Here is a 22,543-nt window from a genome sequence, read left to right as displayed (position 1 = left end):
CCACACTAAACCAAGCTCTGGTGTTAGATCCCAGCAGCTCTGGCCCATGCTCACACTGTAATGGTCGACCTGTTATCAGACAGAGTTGAAGTCAAAGGAAACAATGGCTTTTAGTGGCTAACAGGATAACAAAGCCAAGTTTTATCCAAGTCAACATCAGTATTTTGGTCTTAAAATATTACATACCTAAGACAATATATTTTCAGTCATATCAGATTTGGAAATTACCTCTTCAACCCAGACTCTAAACCCTCATAATTAACTATATATCAGGCTGAACTAGCCACACAACACAGAGGCCATGTGCTGGCAGCATTCAAGCACAGCTAAAGCAATCTCCAATTAAACTCCTGGGGTGAGAAATTAAACAGCGGCACAGGCATGACTTTAGAAATCTTTTCTGTGATTTACCAAAGTTCCGTGTCAAAGACATGTTTCAAAATCTACATGACTGCTCCTATGAGCTTATTAGACAGGACATATGCATTAAAGAACCTATTAATTCATCTTACGTTTACACAAGGGCACACACACAGGTACATACATATTCACACACATTAGACCAATGGGAACTTTAAAGCAAACACTAAAGATGGTAACGAGTAGGGCTGGGTGGTACATTATCTATAATCCCAGAAGTGGGGAGGCCAAGGCCATACTAGTAAGGAGAGTTCAAGGCCAACTTAGCATACACAGCCAGACCCTGTCTAAATAAATGAGTAAATAAGGAGCACATCATTAAGCACAAAAGTGGTGATAACTTCCTAAGTTATTAGTCAAGTTATTGACCATGAAAACTTTACTCAATAAAAGATAAAACAAGGGGGCAAAAAATTTATTGCATTTAACCATAACACTCAAAACCTTCAACAAAAACCACAGCCAAATCTATTCTTAGGCGACAGGTATGAGTCATTTATATATACTGTATTAAAAACAGAATCGTAAACATTACAGTACTGCATTAAGGTGACAGCACAAAAACTTTCAGGAAAGAGTATTAACCCACAAATATACAAGGTAATAGAAACTTTAACTCCACTCATACAAAGCTTTAACTATTTTAACAAATTTAACACATTTACAATTTGTTTTGTTACAAATTATAATGTAATTTGTTCAAATTACAACTTTAACAAAAATGTTAAAACTAAGCTTCAGAGTAAACCTTTACTCCAACTCTTGGCCTATGACAGGCTCTCCCATTTCACAGAAATGATCTTGCTCTCTCTCAGATTTAGTCTTCACTGGCTGCTTCCTGCTTAGAACATAAAATATCATTTCTTCTGTTGGAAAGCTTGAAATTTAAACTCCACCAGTCTCCTGGTTCAGTGTTTTCTCTTCCTCTTCGGTGCAGTGAACTCTGTGGATACAAGGTTAAGAAGCCCATGGAGTCTTTCAAAAAAAAATTGACATCTAGATGACACAAATAATAAGACATATTTCACCTGCATATGTGTTAAACAGTATAGCCCAACCAACAATGTCCCACAGCCAAGACCAAGAAGGAAACAGCAAGGGAGATAAATAACACACACATACACACCCACATCACACACATACACCACACTATACACACACACCACACACCCACATCACACACACACACCACACCATACACACACACCACACACCCACATCAGACACACACACACCACACCATACACACACACCACACACCCACATCACACCACACACCCACCATACACACACACCACACACACACGCCACACACACACACTACACACCACACACACATACCATACACACCACACACACACACACACACACACACACACACACACACATTATATGTATAATATATACTAAAATGTAAAGATACATATGTAATAAAAATGACACAATGAAGCCAACAGATGGTTCAGGTTGGCCTGGAACTTGCTATGGGACCCAGCTAGGCCTCAGACTTGTAATCCTCCTGTTTCAGCTCCTCGAATGCTGGTATTAAAGGTTTGTTTGTTTGTTCATTGAGACTGGATCTCTGAGTATAGCCCAGGCTGTCCTCAAAGTGGATATCCTCCAAGTGCTGAAGTTATGGGTGTGTGCCACCACACCCAGTGACACAAGAATCTTAATACTTAAGAAAAGATCAGACGAAGATGGCTGCTAACTTAAAATTTAAGAGAAAAAGAAATCAGAGCCGACACACGTGAATTCCTTGAATGAAACTGCAGTTTATAGACTCTGACCTCCATTGAGACAATAGGATTCCAATCTTACTGAGATGCCAATGAGATAGGAGATCTCAGTCACCCTAAATCCTACTTCATAATTACTGAGTTACATGAAATTCTACATGCCTTCCACACAATTAGCACAACCCCAGGGCAGCAACACTGAACTGTCTAGGCTAGTGCAAAGAGAAGGTGAAGAGTCTGAATCCAGGACAGTGAAACCTGGAAACACCACACACATGTAAGTATTCTGCATTTTTCTGGCTCTCACAGCTAAATACTGTAACTATCACACAAATAACCATCATTAAATACAATACACAGAAGTAAGAACCTTATAGCAAGACATGATAAGAAATAGTCCTCATCAATGAAAAATAAAAAGGAAATGTGGAGGGGGTGTCAGGAAGAAAAAGAAAACAGATTCCTAGAAGGGAAGCCTCCATGACCGACACACGACAGAGGGCTGCACCAGCTTCTCCGGCAGTGACACCAGCAGTGTCCCTAGCAGGCATCCACATCCTGGCACTGCATCACTGCTTGCTGGCTGTGGAGTAGGTCCACGGTTCCCAGTGTGACACAACAAGCTCCAACAGGCCAAACACAAGGATCGGAAGAATGAGGCACCTGCCTGCCGAGGGGAGGGCACAGTCCTGACTCTGTAAGCCTAAGCCCCTGCAGGAGCTAACAAGATGCACGAGATGCACGTGTACCTGCTTTGCTGAGGCCATCCGAGCTCTCCTCCTCCTCCTCTGTAATTACAGGCATACTCAGGCGTAAAGACTTCTCTTCCTTGCGTTCATTTGGAACATCACCTAAGAATATTTAGAGATAGTGAGAAATGACTGTATACAGAAACAAGGAATACCGACCTTAGATGTTTCAACACTAAAATTATAGTAACATAATTTTGCATTCTAGACTAGAAATCCTTTAAATGTTTATCTTCTAATTAGCTTACCAAGTAACAGGTTTACCCATGACTTTATCTCATCCTCAGCCTTAAATGACACCTCTCTCCATTTGTCTAATCTTTTCTTAAGTATTAAGATTCTTGTGTCACTGGGCATGGTGGCACACACCCATAACCTCAGCACTCAGAGGATATCCACAGAGAACAGCCTAGGCTACCTGAGACCCAGCCTCAATAAACAAACAAACAAACAAATAAACATACATACATACATGCATGCATGCAGGCAGGCAGGCAGGCAAACAGACGAAGCAACCCAACAATTGCTTTCTCAGCACTCAAGAAGCTAAAGCAGGAGGATTACAAGTCTAAGATCTGAGAGGGCCAACCTGAACTATGTATTGAAACCCTGTGTCTACAAAAAACAAAAACAAAGCAAAAAAGTCAACAAAACCTTCTGCTTGAATATTATATTTTTATTAGGCAAAATAGAGTGAATGAGAAGATACAAAATTTGTGAGACATCCTTATTTGATCTTTATTATTATATAAAACAGGGAAACAGGGCATCTAGCGGGATTTAATCATTTCTTACTTCAACTTTATAAAGTTGAACAGGTTTTTATTTTTTTAATATAAACACATTTTCTTTACCTATACAAGGCACACGCTTACTTCCTTCTTTAGTCCTATCTGCCAGTGGATTTCCATATTCAAAAACACCGGAGTTGGGCTGACATGCAGCTCAGTCAGAGTTAACCCAACATGCACAGGTCCTGTGTTCAATACCCAACACCATAAACCAGGCCCGGGGGCCCATATCTACAGTCCCAGCACTAGTCAGGTGGAGGCAGGAGGACAGGAAGTTCAAGGTCTTTCCTGATCAAGGACAGACAGCCATTATAGGAATTGAATCTGGTCAGGTAAAGTGAGCAAACATTTCCCCACATGAAATCTACAACCTGCCGCCCATACTTGTCCAGCGTTTACCCAGCATCCTCCTGCTGTATATGGAGATCTCAGCATGCTTGTCTCCTCCCATCAGCCTCTGAGCTCATCTGCATGTCAGGTGCCCTCCAGGGCCTACAAGCAAGGCTGTTTACTCAGCACTCCTGACCTGGCCTGGCGCCACCAGAGCGCCACTTTAATCTGTTACTCCTACCTACTATATTGTTCCTGGATTTCAAGGAAAACTGGTCATGTCACTTTCTTGCTCAAATATACTTCACCTCTGCCTACCGAATCTTGAAGTTTGGCCGTGATACAACCCTGAACATGTTTTTCCAAAATTACTAAAAGTTAACATTGTTTACGCGTGAACTACAATGGACCTCACTCTATACACCCCAAACACTACCCTTTCCAAGTCCTCTGCTGGGTGCCTGCCCCCATGTGGCTGCTGGGACTTGAACCTGAGTCCTACAGAAGAGCCAGTGATCCCAAACACCGAGCCATCTCTCCAGTCTCTCTAGCTTTTTTGTTTTTTTAAGTAAGTGCACAATACCTCTTACACGCATCCGTCATACTTCTTACACACATCGTCATGTACACATGCGGTGGGCTTATGTGATGTTGCCTGTGCTGTAACGCTAAGTATTGGCCCCTAAGGCCTGACTGCCCCAGAGATGAGAGTCTTCAAGGAGACCCAAATACTGTGAGACCTTCCTCCCTACAGGTTATTCCTCATTGGTGAGTAAGGATCTCTACAGCCTATAGCTAGGCAGACCTGAGATGGGCGGGGCTTAGGGTGTCCAGGCTTCAGGTCCATGAAGAGAGGGAGGAATGTGGACAAAGACACCATGGGATAAGAAATAATCTTAAAATAATCTGGCCATCTCAATGGTCTTTGCTTTATTTCCGACCAATATGTGAAGGCAATTTGGAGAAAAGAGAAAGGGTAGTCTTAAATGATGTTAATACAATTTTACATCCATAGTCAAAAAAAAAAAAAAACCACCCCCTTGTATATAACAAAAACATTTGAATGTGTCACAGACATGAAAGTGATGCTTAAAGCTACAAAATGTGTAGGGAAAAACACGGAAAAGCCATTCTCAAATAAGATTTTCTTACATGTAACACAAAAAAGCACAAATGATAAAATAAGAAATGGTGAATTGCACTTCTTCACAATTACGATTCTTAAGGCAATGCTGTAGTGTGTGTAAATGGTGCCAGAACTAGGGAGGTGGAGGCAGGGGCTCATGGGCTTTAAGGCTGTCTGTATCTATACAGAGCCAAGGTAAGCTTGGGCTGTGTGAGTCCCTGTCCTCACAAAAACAAGACAAATCATGACGACCAAAGTCAAATTCTTCTTTTTCCCCCTTGAGACAGGGTCTCACTGTGTAGCCCTGTTTGGCCTGGAACTCACAGAAACCTTCGTACCCAATTCCTTAGCACTGTAAGGATTAATGGCATGCACCGTCATGTCTACTAAAACACTTATCTTTGTAAGAACTGTTATAAAAAAAAGTGAGAAAAAAATTGACCAGGGGCTAGAATGGGCTGCTCTTCCAGTATCCAAGCAGTTCCCAGGACCCACATGAAGGCTCACAACCAGACCTAACTCCAGGAGCCGCCCCCTCTTCCTGCCTCCACAGGCACCGCACCACACATCTGAAACAAATGAAGGCAAAGTACCCATACACATAAAATAGAAACAGAAATTTTAAAGTTTTTATTAAAAAATGTGGGATGGGGGCTCATAAGCACACACCTCTATAGTTGTTAAGGAAAAGTCAACTGGGACCAAACTGACCCTGTATTATACCCTGAATGGTTATGAAAAGAAACAAACTCTGTAATAGCCAAAGCTGCTGACTCTGAAACCAAGTGGAAACTGGCCATTTCTGGTAGGAATCAGAATGGTAGTGTCCTGTGAGGCTGAAACATCCTATCCTGCAGGGAGCTCTTCAAACAGGAAGGTACACAACTCAAAAACAGCTCCAGGAAGCCCCTGAAACAGACCAGATTCACTATCCAGAGTAAGCAATAAAAGCTGAGAGTCTCTCTCAGAGGAAGGGAAGCCAAGCTTCAAAGACTCTCAGACAAACTGAGCTGCCAAGGCTCTGAGACTAGACTAGCTACCTGGAAGGAGCAGAAACCAGCTGGGCTGTCTGGAAGAGGTTTAGACCAGTGTCACCTGAAAAGGACACTCTCCAACCTATTGAGCTGACCTTAGGATGTACAGTTGTTCCAGACTCCCAGCTTTGTGAGCTGTTTACCCATGCTGGGGTGGGCTTTGGTGATAAAGCTGTCATTGAGTCATTTTTGTTCCTATAATAAATAACCTCAACAGAACTCACTGGCTTTTACCAAGCTGGACTTGGTATCCATACTTTGTTTGGTCTGTCATTGGATCTCTGTCATCCAATGAGTAGTGTACGCTGTGTCTCCCCAGGAGAAGTTCTGTCACACAGCATACAGTCACTCTGGAGAAGTAGCAGGTTTGTATTTAGCCAAGACGTGGGATTGATGGATCACATGACTTAGGTTTATAGAAAAGTTTTACATAAAAACTGTAATGGCTTTTTTCACAACTGCAGAAAATGCCAACAGCCTAAATATCTTTTGGTTAGTGACTGGGTAAACAGTGGACATCAGACAAAGGAATGCAAGGGCAGCACAGGAGCTGGTCATACACGAATAACAATACAGCTGACTCTCACGTTTGCCTGTTTCTCTGAAGCAGAGAGAGAAAGAGAAAGAAAAGTCTGCCTGGCAGGCAGAGTCCCGGCAGGTCGAGGTCTGTTGGCAGATTTCCCGGCCTACTGAGGCATGAAATGATAAGAGGAGATACACCTCAAGGCGAGGGGCTAAAGATGCTACTGACCTTGGTGGAAGGAACAGGGAGACCTCTGCATTACATGTATATTTCAGCAGCTGATTCTGTGAGCATGTGGCTTTGCTTCCCATAGCAATGTGAAGTGTAAGGTGGCTATGAAATCCACTCGCTGCTGGCGTGGTACTGACCTGCAGCCCTCTCGTATCCGTCTCTTGCATCTTCCTTCTCTTTCCTATAATCATCCTCACTCCCCTCTTAGAGGACTGTTCGACTCCACACTGGCGGGGCTGGCACACACATGTATTAACTAAGTCAAAGCCCAAACCCACAGGGTACATATGCTAGGCATGGTGGCACATGCCTTCAGGGCCGCACTACAGAGACAGAGGTAGGGGGATCTCTGAGTTCAAAGCCAGCCTGGCCTACATAGTGAATTCCAGAACAGCTAGGGCTACATCGAGTGACCTATTTCAAGAACAACAACAACAGTTGCATATTGTATAATTCTGTGCATATGGCTTTCTGGAAAAGGAAGCTCTATAGGGTCAGAAAGATGAGTGGTCACTCAGGGACCAGAAGAGAAGATGCTGATTACCAAGAGGCACAGGCAAAACTACTGCTTTCCTCTAGATGGGTCTTCTGGCACCATGCTCAACAGGAATCAGTGGACTTCCTTGCTTTACTCTTGGCCTTGGGAGAGGGTTGTTTTACAATGAAGTATGATGTTAAAGTCTTATGTCTGAACAAATCCATCAGGTTCCATTTCCATCCAACTGCAATCCACTGTTTCTACCATGAGCAGACACTAGATTTGCCAGTATAGTCTACTATGAAGTTTTTTTTAATCAGCTAATATGAATTACACCAGCTTATTTCTTGTATCCCTGGGATACAACAGGTTGCTAGACTTGATGTGCTTATCTCAGGAGGAATTTTACAGTGTGTGCTTATGAAGGATACTGACTTGAGTTTGTTTCTTGCAGTAACAACAAGCTAAAGTATCCTTCTACTTTCTGAAAGAATCTGTATGGAGACATTACTCTTTCCTTAAACAGCTACAAGCTGGGGGGCATGGCGCTTGACTAACCCTGGCACACAGGACAATGAAGCAGGAGGATTGAGAGTTCAAGGCTCTGCACAGCAAGAGCCTGTCTCGAAGAGCTGAAGCTACAAACATGAGCAGGTGTATGCAAGACCGATCGATCCCTGGGACTCAAGAAAACAAGTTCACAGAAATTCCCGGTGCAGCATCTCGAAGTGTCATCTCCTTACTAGATAAAAGACTATTCCGACTTTCTACCTCTTGTCTCATGAGAACTTTAGAGTCTGTGTAGTTATTTAACTTCTAGACTAATAAAATTACCCAGTCTCCTTATGAAGCTTTCCAGCTCTAACCTCTCTCTTCTGTAGTTTTTACTAAAACTTTTGCTTTTTTCTTTTTTTGGTCCAACTAATTCTCCAATACGTTTTACATATACCACTGGCCATTCACAGTAAGTCATGCAAAGTGTGTAGCTTCTCTGATAATGTAAAAGTTCGTTTTCCAGTCTCAACTGGCTCTACATGAGCAATGTCAGGTAAAGCATTCTCCTGTGTATCACGGCTAACGCTAGGCTCTCCCTGCACATCTGCCTGGCCTTAAAAATTAAAGGAACATCCTTTTTTTTTTCTCCAGGACACAGTTGATACAGTTATCTGTGGTGAACCTGGCCCATCACCGCCTTAGAAGTGAACTTCTATTGCAATATACTCCTTTATTCTCATATTCTCTGTAGAATAGTCTACTTTCACTGGTAGCTGGGTAAACTAAGCTGTGGAACAGATGTCTGTATGGCCTGAGCTGGAGAGATGGTTCAGTGGTCAAGAGCACTGGCTGTTCTTCCAGAGGACCAGGGTTCAATTCCTAACACCCAAATGGCAGCTCACAGCTGTCTGTAACTCCTGCTCCAGAGGCTCTGACGCCCTCACACACGCATACGTATAGGCAAAACACCAAAGCACAGAAAATAAGAATCAATGTTTTTAAACATTAACTGTAGAGCTATAAAGTCTGTGTGGCTCATAAGATACCAGCTATTTGGATTGTTACAGAAAGTATGGTGATACCCTAATGGAGAGAATTTTTATATCAAGGCCGGATATTAGATATTATCAAGTATCTTCTCTGATACTTATTACACTTAATATATATTCTCCCCTTTGGCCAAATATAAACTATATTAATAGGCCCAGTGAATTGCACCGTGACTGCATCAAGAGATAACTGGACTCAGGAGAGTTTTCAGCTTGGGGGATGTTTTTACTGTAGGGTTTTTTGTTTTTGTTCTTGATAATGCCCGAGTTTGTCTAACAGCTGTCTTCCCTGTATCCGCCAGCTCTGAGTAGCAAGCTTTCCTTGTGAAGTGCTTCTTGGCTGCCCTTAACAACAGGCTTCTGCCTCCGAATTCTCACATCCGACATACACTCCAGTTCTCCTCCCCAGCCTCGCTACAGTAAAAGACACATGCGCAGAGCCTATAAAGTCCTTCTCAACCCGCCGAGGCAGCCAGGAGTGCGTCTGATTCAGTCACTAAGTATCTGCTCAGGTTTCTATTCTTCCTGCCACCACCTCGTCCCAACCTCAGGAATGCTGAGTATGCAGTATCTGTGCAGTTCCTGAAAAGTCAAACCACTAAAGTACACAACTGTCTCAGCATCAGGTAATGAGGTCACCTCACAAACACTATGTTGCAGATGGAAATCAGGCGTAGTTTGATGAATTTAACTGAAGGAGAGAAAGTGTTTAGGATGCATTGCTTACTGGCCTTTCCTAGATGTAAATTTAATTCACATACATCATTACTAATAAAATTATACCGACTAACAAATTTGATATAATCTTAATCTCAAGGGTCTCTTTCAGCAGCAAGAGTCCAAGAAGCTACAAAACTGGGTTGATTTTTAATATTGATTTCTATGATTTTCCCAAACAACTCTCTCTTTTGTGAGATAGGATCTTACTATATAGCTCGAGCTGGCCTTAAACTGACAATCCCCCTGCCTTAGCCTCCAGAGTGCCAGGATCACAGCTATCCCCACACCAACCCAGCTCTAGTCCACCCTAGAAGGAAGGACCTACTCTCCCGCACCAGGTCTTTTAAAACCGAAGTACCTTTGCTCCTGGAAGGCCGCTGCTTCCTTCCTGCTGGCTCTGCTGGCTCTCTGGTTCTCTTTCTCTTAGTTGCTTTGCCTTGTACTTGTCCAGACCCAGAATCCGAGTCAGAAGAGTCAAGCTTGGACTGGCGATGCCTCCTGGACTTGGACACCTGCACAGCAGAAACCCAATTACTTACAGTGAATAGCAGAACGGTCCAAGGACAGAGCACAGGTGAGGAGAGCAGGACACCTGGCATCGTGCCCTTTACCACAGGCTTGCACTACACGAAACTGTGCGCAAGCAGATTCCTGCAGCTGCCTTGCCGTCAGCTCATGCTGGGTTAAAATGCCATCACTATCATCGAGAATGATAATGAATCACAGACACCGAAGTCAGGTCTGACTCAGAAATGTTTCCCCAAAGTACCTCCCATGGTTTGCCTAGCTCCAGGTATGACCACGTGGCCCAGACTAGTCAACATGGGTTTCACATCCCCACAACACCGTGACTATTCACTGAGTTTTAGAACTGTAACTACCAGGAAGGAAACACCAGCTTCCAACCGAATGCCAGGAGCAGGAACAGCACTGAAGAGACAGAAAAAGTGGGGAAGGAAGCCAGTTCTAACGGTACCTAAGACTAGCAAGCCAAGGGTTTTGTTGCTGTTGTTTTGAGACAGGGTCCCTCTATAACACTGGCTATTCACACTACATAGACCAGGCTAGCCTTGAACGTCCAGCGCATTCCAGAGCACTGGGATCAAAGGCTTGCACACCACGTCACCCAGACTTTTCTTTTTAATTGAATCAGCTCACAAATTCCTTCACTTGCTTAATCAAGTGTTTTTAGTTCCTGGTAAGTGCATTCAGATATCAATGAGTCTTCAAAAGAAGATACCAGCTGCACCTAAAGAGGGAAGAGACCTATAGCCCTGCAGTGATACACTAGAACAACTTGTGGGTATAATGTAATTACATTTTCTAAGTTATGTGATGTCATAAGATATACATTAGACATCATTTGGCAACAAATTCTCTTCCTACATAAAAAGAATTGCGAGTAAAAAGAACTGGATACAACCCATTTATCTTCTTTAGTGTGTCTTCAAAGTCTTATACTCACCCATTTACTCTGATAATTGTAGCAATCACATAATGGCTAACCAATCAAGAGTCATCCTAGGGGCTGGGGATTTAGCTCAGTGGTAGAGCGCTTACCTAGGAAGCGCAAGGCCCGGGTTCGGTCCCCAGCTCCGAAAAAAAAAAAAAAGAACCAAAAAAAAAAAAAAAAAAAAAAAAAGAGTCATCCTAAACAGTGGTTATTATTTTCTATTCCTACAGTTGGAAAATGACAGCTTTCCCATAATATAGATTTACAAAAAAAAAAAAAAAAAAAAAAAAAAAAATCCAAGAAAAACATAGAATTAAGAATGTATTTATCAGCACTTACTTCCTCCCAATGCTCCAGTAAAACAAGAGCACAGAAAAGCACAAAAACAGGCATACAGTGGAAACAACACAATTATAATTTTGCATAGGAAAGTGGGTAACAGCCGACTTAACAAAGAAAGGTTAGAAAATGAATGGCTACCAAGAAAAATCATTGTAAGACAGCCAACTCCACTAGGAATTGCACTAAAACCGCAGGGAGGCATGGTGAAAATGTAAATAGGGAACTGTGTCCTGTTCCTAGCCTCAGAGCTGGGCCTTGGACCACCTCCCTAGCACAACAGGAGTCTATTCTCTGGAAAGAACATACCAGAGAGGTTTAGGACTTTAAAAAGAAAAGAAAAAAGCAAATAAAAACAAAACAAAACAAGATGGTCCATGGAGGAGGCAGCCTACAGCACACCACTGCTAGCCACTCAAATACAAAGTCAAAAGAACAAAAAAAGAGACCAAAGTAAAAAGAGAAAAGAATTCAAAGGAAATAGGAGGAAACAACAAAAACTGTAATTAAATTAATATCCTTAGTGACAGACACTGTATCTTGTGAAAAAGTGCAAAAATATTTTTAAAGAAACATTCAAAGAGTAAGAATATTCTCAGTTAAAAAAAAGTCAGCACGAATACTAAAAAACAAATCAACAACAAAAATCAAGATGACATTTAAAAAACATCCTAACAGAAGTGGATCAAAAACAGGAAAGAACAAAAATAGGGTCAATAAAAACTGATACAATACAAAATATTAATTTAAAGAAATTCTTCAGCACAACATCCTCAGAATGATTCCGTGTCCAGCCAAACAGATGGATCCCAGGCCCAGAAGGTGGACGAGAACACACAACATGGCTTTGGAGTTCTAGACAAACAGCAAAAGGAAGAGAGAAAGGAGAAGCTGCAGCAGGTACCTCTCTGTCAGGCCGAGGGCTGCCAGCTGCAGCCAGGGATGGCTTGGCACTGACCTTAAACTGTGCACATGGATTACATAGATGAAATCTAAGGTGCACCTAGGAAGAACTTACTAAACAAGAAACTTACCTGGGCAACAGCTGAAAATGCTTTTGCTTTTATTTTTGCCAAAGACACTGCTCTTTCACATCTCTGGAAGGAAAATAAACAAGGAAAACCAAGCTGAAACATAAATGTTAGGGAAATTATGAAAACCCAATGACCTACCCTCAGGATTAAGATTGTTTAGGCACACACTGATAAGAAATCACACAGGGCCTCTGCTGCCACATGGCAGGTGACATAATGCCATCCTCATTGGTGGGCCATTTCCTTCAAGGCCCACAGAGAAAGGAGAAACAAAGCCTTAGGGATTAAGCCATTCCCTCATCTTCCTGTGCCCAAAGATGGCTCCACAGGTCAGATGAAACACTGCTCAAGTGCTGAGGTGTCACCAGGGCGGAAAGAGAAGACCGCAAGCACACAGCCTCACCCTGCCCGAGAAGTGACAGCACCCCCACCACTCTGCCCCACCTGCTCAAATTGCTAACATCTGATCACTGTCGGCCTGCGCTGCAAAGTTCATGTGAAGAACAGACTTGCGACCACAGAACACAGAGACTGGGCTTTTCCTGTGTTTTCATACCACAGACCAAGGGTCACAACACTCAGGAAGCAGAATTAGCCACACAGAAAAGGAGAGGACGCTGTTACAGCTGCTGACCTCCGGCTCCTCTGAGGGGCCTTCGCCATCCTCCTCTCCATCTTTAAGTTTCGGTTTTAAGGAGGGATTCTGAAAGAAAGAACAAAAATTGTATTTCCATGTGATAACACACATTTATAATTATGTTAATTACAGACAATTAGTAGGTTACAATTTTAACAGTGAAGAACATTTACTTTTAATTACAGAAAACCTGGAGGTAGTTTCAAATTACTACAGCACGGGTCACCATCTGTCCTGCAGCTGTGATAACGACCAGCGACAGAAGCAACTCGGGGAGAAGGTTTATTTCACTTCCCAGCTTCCGTCTATCATGAAGGCAGGGCAGGGCAGGGCAGGGACTAGGAGGCACCTGGAACAGGACTGAAGCAGAAGCCATGGAGGAACTCTGCTCCCCGGGACTCACTCAGATGACTTCTTGGTACCACCAGGACCAGCTGCCACGGGCAGTACTACCACAGAGGGCTGGGTCCCGCCACACCAGTCAGGAACCAAGAAAATGTCCCACAGACTTGCCTAAAAGCTAGTCTAGTGGAGGCATTTACAATATAGGTTCCTCTTTTCAAATGACTCTAGCTTTCCTTGAGCTAGGAGAAAACTAACCAGCACGCTGTCTAACATTAAGATTACAAAGGGTCATGCTGGAAAGAGAGCTTGGGTTACGGCATCCATTGCCGCCCTGATGACCTGAGTTCAGTCCCTAGGGCCCACATGCTAGAAGGAGAAAACCAACTCCTATGAGCTGTCCTCTGACCTCCACGAGCACTCAATGCACCTGCACAGAAACAAGTGAGGGTAAAAATGTTTTCTAGGCCAAAAAAGTTTCAACAGTTCTAGAAATCAGCCCTAACTAATGAAGAATTCCACATAACGGCTGGGTACGCTGATGCAAAACTTTAATTCCACCACTCGGGGACTTGGCTGGGGGGGGGGGGTGCAAAAGGATCTCTGTGGAGTTTGAGGCTAGCCTGGACTACTTAGTGAGTTCAAGGACTAAATAGAGAGAATGTGTCTAAAAAATAAGGGAAACACCCCCCACAGTATAGTGGTGTGAATGTGCTTGGCCCATGGCAAGTGGCACTATTAGGAGGTACAGCCTTGTTGGAATAGGCATGGCCTTGTGAGAGGAAGTGCATCGCACTGTGTCAGCAGACTTTAAGTTCTCCTACTGCTCAAGCTCTGCCCAGTGCAGAGGAGAGCTCCATCCTGGCTGCCTCCAGATCAACAACTCTTGGCTCCTCCGGAACCATGCCTGCCTGGATGCTGCAACACTTCCCTCCATGATACTAGACTGAACCTCTGAACCTGTTAAGCCAGCCCCACTTAAATGATGTCCTTTATAAGAGTTACCTTGGTCATGGTGTCCGTTCACAGCAATGAAATCCTAACTAAGACACGTGGCTAAGCCACACAAGACAGACAATGCTGGGGACAGAGAAGAGCCTCCCCTACGTGCAGTGTTCCCTACTATACAAGAAGTGGGTCCAGTGGAACCAGACCCTCAGGTTCATAAGAAAAAAGTAGTTGTCCAAAATTTTAGATGTAGCCCACTAGTATCTACATGTTGGCGATGAATCCCAAGTTTTACAATATTAGAACTCTGCACCAAACAAAATTAACCTATACGCTGAGTTTAAACTAAAAACAGTTCAAGAACATTTACTTTCACCCAGGTCCATTTGTAAAACTGAGTAACGTTCTATTACAGGCCTAGTAAGAGACAAGGCCCTACAAGAAAGGTAATGCCCTGTAAATCCTCACTCCATAGCAATGTGGCCTCTCTACAGAATTGCAGATTTAGACATCTGCACATAACACACGGGTAGGACGGACGGCAACGAGCAAGGCTTACCTTCCTTTCTTTGTGCCAATCCTGATGCTCCAAAACTATGTTCTTAATGTTGTCAAAAAAATCCTCCTTGACTAGACTGAGAGCTCGGTCTGGCGTGGACTTGTCTGCCGAAATGGCATGCTTCATATTTTGATAATGGTCGTGAACATTCAGCATCTCCTAAAAGTGGAAAGAGGATTTCTTCTGCAATGTGAGTTTTTGCTTTCTTTTAATGTCTGTTTTGTTTTGTTTTATCCTAAAAGATGGGGCGTTGCTACGTCGCCCAGGCTAGTGCTGGAAGTATGGGCATGTACCACCATGCCTGCTCCTATTTAATCTCTGATGACAACTTTTTTTCTTTTCCTTTTCTTTTCTTTTTTTCAAGACATGGTTTCTGTATGGCCCTGATTGTCCTGGAATTTTCTCTGTAGACAAGGCTGGCCTAAAACTCAGATCTGTCTGCCTTAATTCCCAAATGTTGGGATTAAAATTGTGCACCACCACTGCCTGACTTAATGACAATCTTAAGGCAAACTAACTCAAAATATAAATTACTTTCCAAAGGGACCACAAGTTGCAGGACATATGCTAAAATCATTCAGGAACTCTTAATATCCAGTTAATGAAGTCATAATCTCAACATATTAACTGTCAACAAAACCCCTTCCCCCGACTTCAAGAGCAAAAAAAAAAAGCAAACTCACCTCTAACACGTCAGAAGTAATAAGTTTCATCACACGGTCATTAGGGTCCTTAAATTTTTGTGTCACTTCAGCTTGTTGAGCTTTTTTCTTCATTCTACATGAGAGCTAAATACAAAGAAATGCCTTTAGACTAGCACCCTGGACTGGAGAGCTGGCTGTGGTAAAGGCACCTGCTGGGCAAGCCCATCACCCGAAGGGGTTCCCAGGAATCCACACCAGGAGGAGAGGAGAGAACAAACACCACAGTGGTCCTACTGTGCACACGAATGCACAGACACCTACACACATTGTCAAATACACAAACATACACAACAGTAACAATTTTTCAAAACTGTGAAATGAGCATCTTTAAAGGATATTTTTAAAGAGCTTACATATAAGCACGGAATAAATTTGTAGGAGTAGAAGAAAAGCTCTGCGGATGCACTTGTTAACTCGCCATTTTCAGACTTCACTGGATTTTTCTAAGTATTAGATGCTACACTGAATGCTACAGGATCTGCCCAGCTCCAAAAAGTCACATGATTTGCCAAAAGGAGAACATGGTCTTCTAATCTAGTGTCTCAGTTGTTACACAACTGAAGAAATGCTGGGATTTATTACAAGTTTCATCAACTGAGATGTAAATTCCTTATTCTTCAAGTAAGCCCTCTTGACATTCAAGTGGAGAAAGGCAGGAGGCTAAGGGAGGCAGCTCAGTGGCTGGGGTCCGGCCTCCAATGCCTGAGGCTCAGGACCCACCCAGCTCTGGAAAGAGATTTTAAAAAGCAAATACGGGTGCCAGACCTCTTCCTGCTCACAGAAATTGGCGTCACATGTGTTCTCCACAAACACCCTACACTCAAGAACAGAGGCTCAATTCTGTCTGCAGGGAAAACAAAACAATCAGAAAATATTTTTCTTACTGCAAGAAAGCTATAGTTTTGAACACTACTAACAGACTTCCCATTTTCAGAACAAAGCAGGCAGTGGACAATGAAATGTAATAACCGCTTGTTTTGAAAATAACTGTTTTCTTAAGCTGGGAGGTACTACTGGCAGCCATGCCTTTATTCCCAGCACTCAGGAGGCAGAGGCAGCAGGATCTCTGTTCAAGGACACCGTGATCTATATAGGGAGTTTCAGGACAGCCAGGGTTACACAGAGAAACCCTGTCTTGAAAAAACACAAAAGAGAAGAAATGAGCTTTTGGGCAACCTACCAGCTTGGGCATGGCTGTGAAGTGGAAGGCCCTGTCGAGCCGAAGCTTCCTGAACACAAAAGCTGCATCGAAATGCTGGGCGCTTATCAAGTCCTGCTGGAATTTAATAACTTCATCCCAGTCCTTCAAGGCAACTCTGATCTACAGCGGGGGAGAAAAGCCACTCTGTGAAACGCACTGCATCCTTCTTCACAAACATAAACCTAGCCACTGGCATCCCCCTAAGCCTTTATCATTTAAACAAAACAAAAAACAACAACAGAGCCCGGTTCGAGTATCTACCGAGGGAAACTGATCCCCCCTGCCTCACCTTTTGTTTCGGCTGGCATAGCTGTGTGTTGTACAGCCCGTACAGAAGATACAAGGCGCCAACTCTGATCTGGAACGTGTACGGAGGCAAGAAGTAGCACCAAGCCAAAGCCAGAGCTTCTCTTGTAAACATGTTCTTTTTTAGGTTTCTCATTTTCCCGCTGTGAAACAAAGAGGAAATATTTCCGTTGCTAGATGAACATGGACAGCGGCCACGGGAGGCGCATGCCTCTGTGAGCATTGCCTAGGAGTTAGGTGGAGAACGCACACCTGAGCCTCTGTAACTCAAGCAGGAAGAGCTTATTCTCTACTGCCTCAGGACCACACACTGCCAGGTAACCGTGACACAGCCACCAAGACTCCAGCCCTGCTGCCAAACCGATGACCATTCAGTTCACCGGTTCAAAGCTTCAAATTCGTAGAGAGTAAACCATGTACTATTGAGATAATCATGTTGTTACAGGCTCAAAAACTGTGTATTTTAACCTATACTATACACTTCTCCCATAGTCTCCAAGACTTTCATCATTTTAGGCCCAGGGGAAGCTGAAGTCGAAGTTGGAGAGAGCCCAACCTAAGCCACCTTCCCACTCCGCAGAGCACAAAAGCAAGTCTCTTACACGTCTGAACAAGGGGACAATGAAAGCAACTTTGAGCGGCCTCGGTGCGGGATGGCCTCGCAGCCAGGTGGAGGTGCCGAGACATGACCCGGGGCCCTGGCCAGCTAAGCGGGCCTCGTCTGGACACCGTCACCATGCCCAAGAGAGGAAAGCGGCTCAAGTTCTGGGCCCAGGACGCCTGCTCGGGCCAAGTGACCGTGGCGGACGATGTCAACCCAGATCCGGCAGTGGTGAGGTCCGGATGGGTTAAGAAAGCCATGGCCAACGCTGTTCAGCAGGAAGTAAAATCTCTCTGTGGCTTGGAAGCGTCCCAGTTTCCTGCGGAGGCGGCTCTTTCCGGAGTGGGGGAGCCGAGTGACATCATGGACAGCAGTGATGAGACGGACGCCCAGGAGGATGGGGCTGGAGAAGAGGATCCTGTGGATATCTGGCTGCTGCTGGCTTCCTACATCCGTCCTGAGGACACTGTGAACTTTTCCCTGATTTATAAGAATGCTTGGACTGTCACTTGCACTGCTGCCTTTTGGACCAGGTTGTACCAAAGGCACTACACGCTGGGTGCTTCTCTACCTTTGCGGCTGCAACCAGAGTCCATGGAGAAGCTGTGCTGTCTCTGGGCATGTGTGATTCGATCTCTGTACCATATGTAAGAACCGTTTGCTGCTCGAATCTCCAGGAACCTTGCCATTCCGGAAAGCACTCCCAGCACACTGAAGAATTCCAAATGCTTACTTTTCTGGTGCAGAAAGATTGTTGGGATCAGACAAGAACCAGCATGGGAGTTCAACTTCAAGTTCAAAAAACAGTCCCCTCGATGAAAGAGCGAGTGTACGGAACGGTTGCAATCGCCCATTCAGTATCAAGATGTTCATACCAACCCTGACCAGGACTGCTGCCTGCTGCAGGTCACCTCCCTCAACTTCGTCTTTACTCCTTCCCATTGCCATGGGAATGATATTTACCTTGTTTACTATTAATGTGAGTTCAGACATGCGGCATCATCGAGTGAGACTGGTGTTCCAAGATTCTTCCGTCTGTGGTGGTCAGCATCTGCACGGTGAACAGGATGTGCAAGCCGTCCTGGACCCAGTGAACAGTGTTCGGCTCTTTGACTGGTGGCATCCGCAGTTCTCCCTGAGAGAATAGTTCCTGCTTCCTGTCCCCTGGGCTTCCAGTCAGTGCATTAGTAATGAGAATCTGTTTGGAACGGGGCTGGGGCTGGATCTCGTAGCTGATTAGCAATGCACAGGCTGTTTGGGTTCCTGGGGCTCCTATTACAGGAGGTGAAAAGGTTGAATCAGGAGGAAAACCAACTATGACTTATAAACATTTTAATGTAAGATTTGCATATCTGAAAGGAGAAACCTGGCCTCATTTTCTGTGTTAAACTTCAGTTGGTGCTGTTGAGTTTGTTTTTTATTCTTTTATCTCGGCAAATGGATGATCTTGTGTTAGGGGAACGTTAAACTTACTCCTCAAGGAAGAATGTTTTCCCTTAGGGATTAGAGGAACCCAGAGGCTTAAAACGGTTGCTCCAATGTTGCTGCTCCTCAAATTCAAGTGAATATTTTTTCTTCTCCCTTTACCCTTCTCCAGAAATAAAGCAGGTGACAGGGTTATCGGGGGTAAAAAAAAAAGCAACTTTGAGTGCCTCCTGAGAGAATTCTGTGATGGGCCTTAAATTAGCAGATTAAAAATGTTCTCCACGTTTTGAAGCCAGACATGTTAGCATTTTCTGGAAATCCGAGCAATTAAAAAAATAGAGGGAGAAGGATCAAAAGGTTTAAAGTTATCCTACATACTGAGGTCAAGGCCAGCCTGGGCTACAAGAGACCCAGTCTCAAAACAAACCAGGTTGGGGGCAGTAGCCCAGACTGTAATCCCAGCACTCTGGAGACAAGAGGTAGCAGGACTGCTACAAAGTCAATCTTTAAATACAACCTTAGCTAAAACGCCTCAAAACACATTTAACACATGGAAACAACTGATATTCACATAATCATAAATATGTTGCATTCTTCACGTTAATAACAGCAAAATAAAACGGTAAAGACTTAAGCACCTTAGCTAATATAATTTATTACATTTCGTTACAAATTGGGGAGGAAACCACTTTGGCTCTCAAACAATAAATATAATAAGTACAGTAAAAAACACACACACACACACACACACACACAAACACACACACAAAATACCTCCACGGTAGTGTTGAGACCAAAATGATTCCTAAAGAAAATCCAACCGGGGTGGGGGTGAGGAGTGGGGTGAGGGGGTAGAGATGGGGTGCAGGGCAGAGTGGTGCACACATTTAATCCCAGCTCTCACTAGGCAGAGGCAGGATGATCTCTGTGAGTTTGAAACCAGCCTGATCTAAACTCAGTTCTAGAACAGTCAAGGCTTCACAGACAGACCCTGTCAGAAAAGAAAAAAAGAGAGAGAGAGATAGAAAGAAAGTCCACCACCTCTCCAGTGGAGTAACGTAGAAACACTTCCTTGGTGTTACCCAGCCCCCTCTCTTTAGTACAGTGAAAGAGTAAGGATTTTAGAAACAGACAACAGGTTGTGAAAGGTGGTACACATCTTTAATCCCATCCACCTGGTACTTTACAGGCCAGACAGGACTGTATAACAAAACCCTGTTTCAAATAATAATAAATAAAATTTAATTATATTTAAGAAAGAAACAGGAAGCCATAATAGATTTAGAATTTTTAAAGATGGGGCCCATTTTCCAGTCTGGGCTGACCTCAAACTTGCAATACCCCTGCCTCAGCCTCTTGATCACTCTAATTATAAGACTATGATGCCACACTTAATAAAATTAACTTCCTCTAAGCCTCAAATTTCTAACCTCTAAAACATGGACACTTATCCCAGCTTCCAGGGTTTTTGATTAGGTATATCAAACAGTGTTCACATTACAGTTAGCTACATAAAACATCAGTTGTACAATAGATAATTTCTGTTGTTATTTTGGTTTTTGAAACAGTGTCTCCTGCAGAATTCTCTTTGTAGCCAAGGATGACCTTGTACTCTTGGCCTTGATTCTCCCCACATTCTGGGCTTAGAGGAATGCAGCCCCATAACCAGTTAATTTCATCATCTGTAATAATTTACAACTTCATTTGTAATAATTTACAAACTACCTAGTAGTTTATATCAATAGTATAAGAAGTCCTATTTTATTCAGCAAAAGTTCTAGTAAGATTTCATTCAACCATTTACCCTTTTCAAGAACTTATATGGTATGGTAATTAATACAAACACCATATTCAAACCTGGGCAAGGTGGTGAATGCCAGACCGTAGAAGGAAGATGCTGGCAGATCTCAAGGCCAGGCTGGTATAAATAGCAAGTTTCAGGCCAGCCATGTCTACACAATGAGGGTATGTCTCAAAAACAAGTAAGAACAAGGAATACACTTTAATCACATCACTGTTCTCACGAAGTTCAGTCTAAGACGGAAACCAAAAAGTAGTAATAACTTCTGAACGTTAATTTCACACGTGGAACCACCAAATATATTGGTTCATTTAATTCCCACACTATCATGAAGTATTATCTGTTTTACAAACAAAAAAGTTTGTCCCAGATCTGGGCCGGCGGGGTGGGGGTGGGGGTGAGCCTGGGGAGCTGTATTCCAATCCTGATGCCCAGGACCCATCATCTCTGCTCTTCACTGTTACCAAGACTGCGTCTCCAATTAGGAATTATACTCTGGAAGGTGAGATAAGCACTTCGTGCTGGGGGTAGACAGAACTCGAGGTTCTCACTTTGTCCCAAAGGACAAAAGAATTCCCTAAAGAACTGTCATGAGGCTTCAAATATGATTGAAGAAGTGGACAAGCAAAAGGAGATAGAAACTTCCCAGGCTAGGAAATGCCAGTGGAGTACCAAAGGCAAGCCAAAGCAAGAGAGTGCAAGGTGTGGACACTGGAAATGAGGCTGGGGACAGAAGCTAATGGGCAGAATTTGGGCTTTATTCACCTAAAGGCGCTAGCTACACAGAGGCTCAAATCTGTATTTTCAACCTCGGCTGTTGTATGCTAAAGGAGTTCGTTAGTGGAAGACCCGGTGTTACTGTTAATACTTTGTTTCTAACGGTTGATTCATTCCAGGCAAACAAGTTGGAAGAGGTCGAAAGGCAAACGTCTGGGTGCGGATGGAGTCGGTGGAGATGCAGTGAGGGAGCCAGCAGAGCGCAAGGGCGACCCACGGAGACCACCCAGGCGGAGGTCAGGGACCCAGGCTGCGTTCCCCCAGGAGGGGCGAGGCACACCCACCAGAAGATGGTCGCGAACTTCATGCTGCGCCAGAGCTCCGCGAAGTCCTCGAAGCGCACGCTGTCCATCTCTTGGAAGCGGCTGAGCAGCGTCTCACAGTCGGTCTGCAGGCCCGGAGGAATTCCCACGCCTTCAAGGGTTCCCGCGCCCATGGGCCGGGTGCTGGAGCCCGCAGGAGCCTCCATGCTCCTTCCCTGCTGGGCCATCCCCGCTACCAAGAACAAGCTCCTGTAGCACCGCCCAGACACGTCACGCTCGCGCGCTCCGTGACGCATTATCCGGGACCTCAAGCCCCGCCTTCATCCGGGTCTTTCATGGCGCCTGCTGTGCTTCTTGCGCGTGCGTGAATGCTTGGCGCTTTTATTCTACGAAGCCGGGCGTGGTGACACACCCCTTAAATTTCAGCACTTGAGAGGCAGAGGCAGGAGGATTTCTGTGATTTACAGG

The 22,543-nt window shown here is 44.0% G+C and overlaps 1 protein-coding gene and 1 pseudogene across 2 annotated transcripts; one reads left to right on the top strand and one right to left on the bottom strand.

The window, feature by feature from the left end:
• Nucleotides 1-807: 807 nt before the first annotated feature.
• Nucleotides 808-22,285, bottom strand: Snapc1 (small nuclear RNA activating complex, polypeptide 1). 2 transcript variants are annotated; one of them, XM_039112268.2, is made up of 10 exons: nucleotides 18,773-18,912; nucleotides 17,192-17,351; nucleotides 16,882-17,022; nucleotides 15,681-15,785; nucleotides 14,998-15,156; nucleotides 13,146-13,214; nucleotides 12,512-12,574; nucleotides 10,044-10,197; nucleotides 2,909-3,010; nucleotides 808-1,363 (listed from the first exon to the last, which is right to left on the bottom strand). In XM_039112268.2, the coding sequence occupies exons 2-10, from the start codon at nucleotides 17,342-17,344 to the stop codon at nucleotides 1,329-1,331; spliced, it is 981 nt and encodes a 326-aa protein (XP_038968196.1). In that variant the 5' UTR covers nucleotides 17,345-17,351; nucleotides 18,773-18,912; the 3' UTR covers nucleotides 808-1,328. The 2 variants fall into 2 exon arrangements, with proteins under 2 accessions (XP_038968196.1, NP_001101503.1); NM_001108033.1 differs by lacking the exon at nucleotides 18,773-18,912 and adding an exon at nucleotides 22,097-22,285 and having other exon boundaries at nucleotides 814-1,363.
• Tmem183a-ps2 (transmembrane protein 183A, pseudogene 2) lies at nucleotides 17,894-19,209 on the top strand (annotated as a pseudogene).
• Nucleotides 22,286-22,543: the final 258 nt, after the last annotated feature.

Source organism: Rattus norvegicus, chromosome 6 (genome assembly GCF_036323735.1).
Source record: "Rattus norvegicus strain BN/NHsdMcwi chromosome 6, GRCr8, whole genome shotgun sequence".
In the NCBI taxonomy this organism is placed as follows: domain Eukaryota; kingdom Metazoa; phylum Chordata; class Mammalia; order Rodentia; family Muridae; genus Rattus; species Rattus norvegicus.
This window is presented reverse-complemented; position numbering and strand designations above follow the sequence as displayed.

What these genes read in the sequence shown, in the direction of transcription:
- Snapc1 (NM_001108033.1), bottom strand. Translation starts at nt 22,281, where the DNA reads ATGGAGGCTCCTGCGGGCTCCAGCACCCGGCCCATGGGCGCGGGAACC. An exon ending in TCACAGCCATGCCCAAGCTG is followed by an intron (nt 15,786 to 16,881) that starts GTAGGTTGCCCA and finishes CTTTGTATTTAG; the next exon opens with CTCTCATGTAGAATGAAGAA. An exon ending in GCCCCTCAGAGGAGCCGGAG is followed by an intron (nt 12,575 to 13,145) that starts GTCAGCAGCTGT and finishes TTTTCCTTCCAG; the next exon opens with AGATGTGAAAGAGCAGTGTC.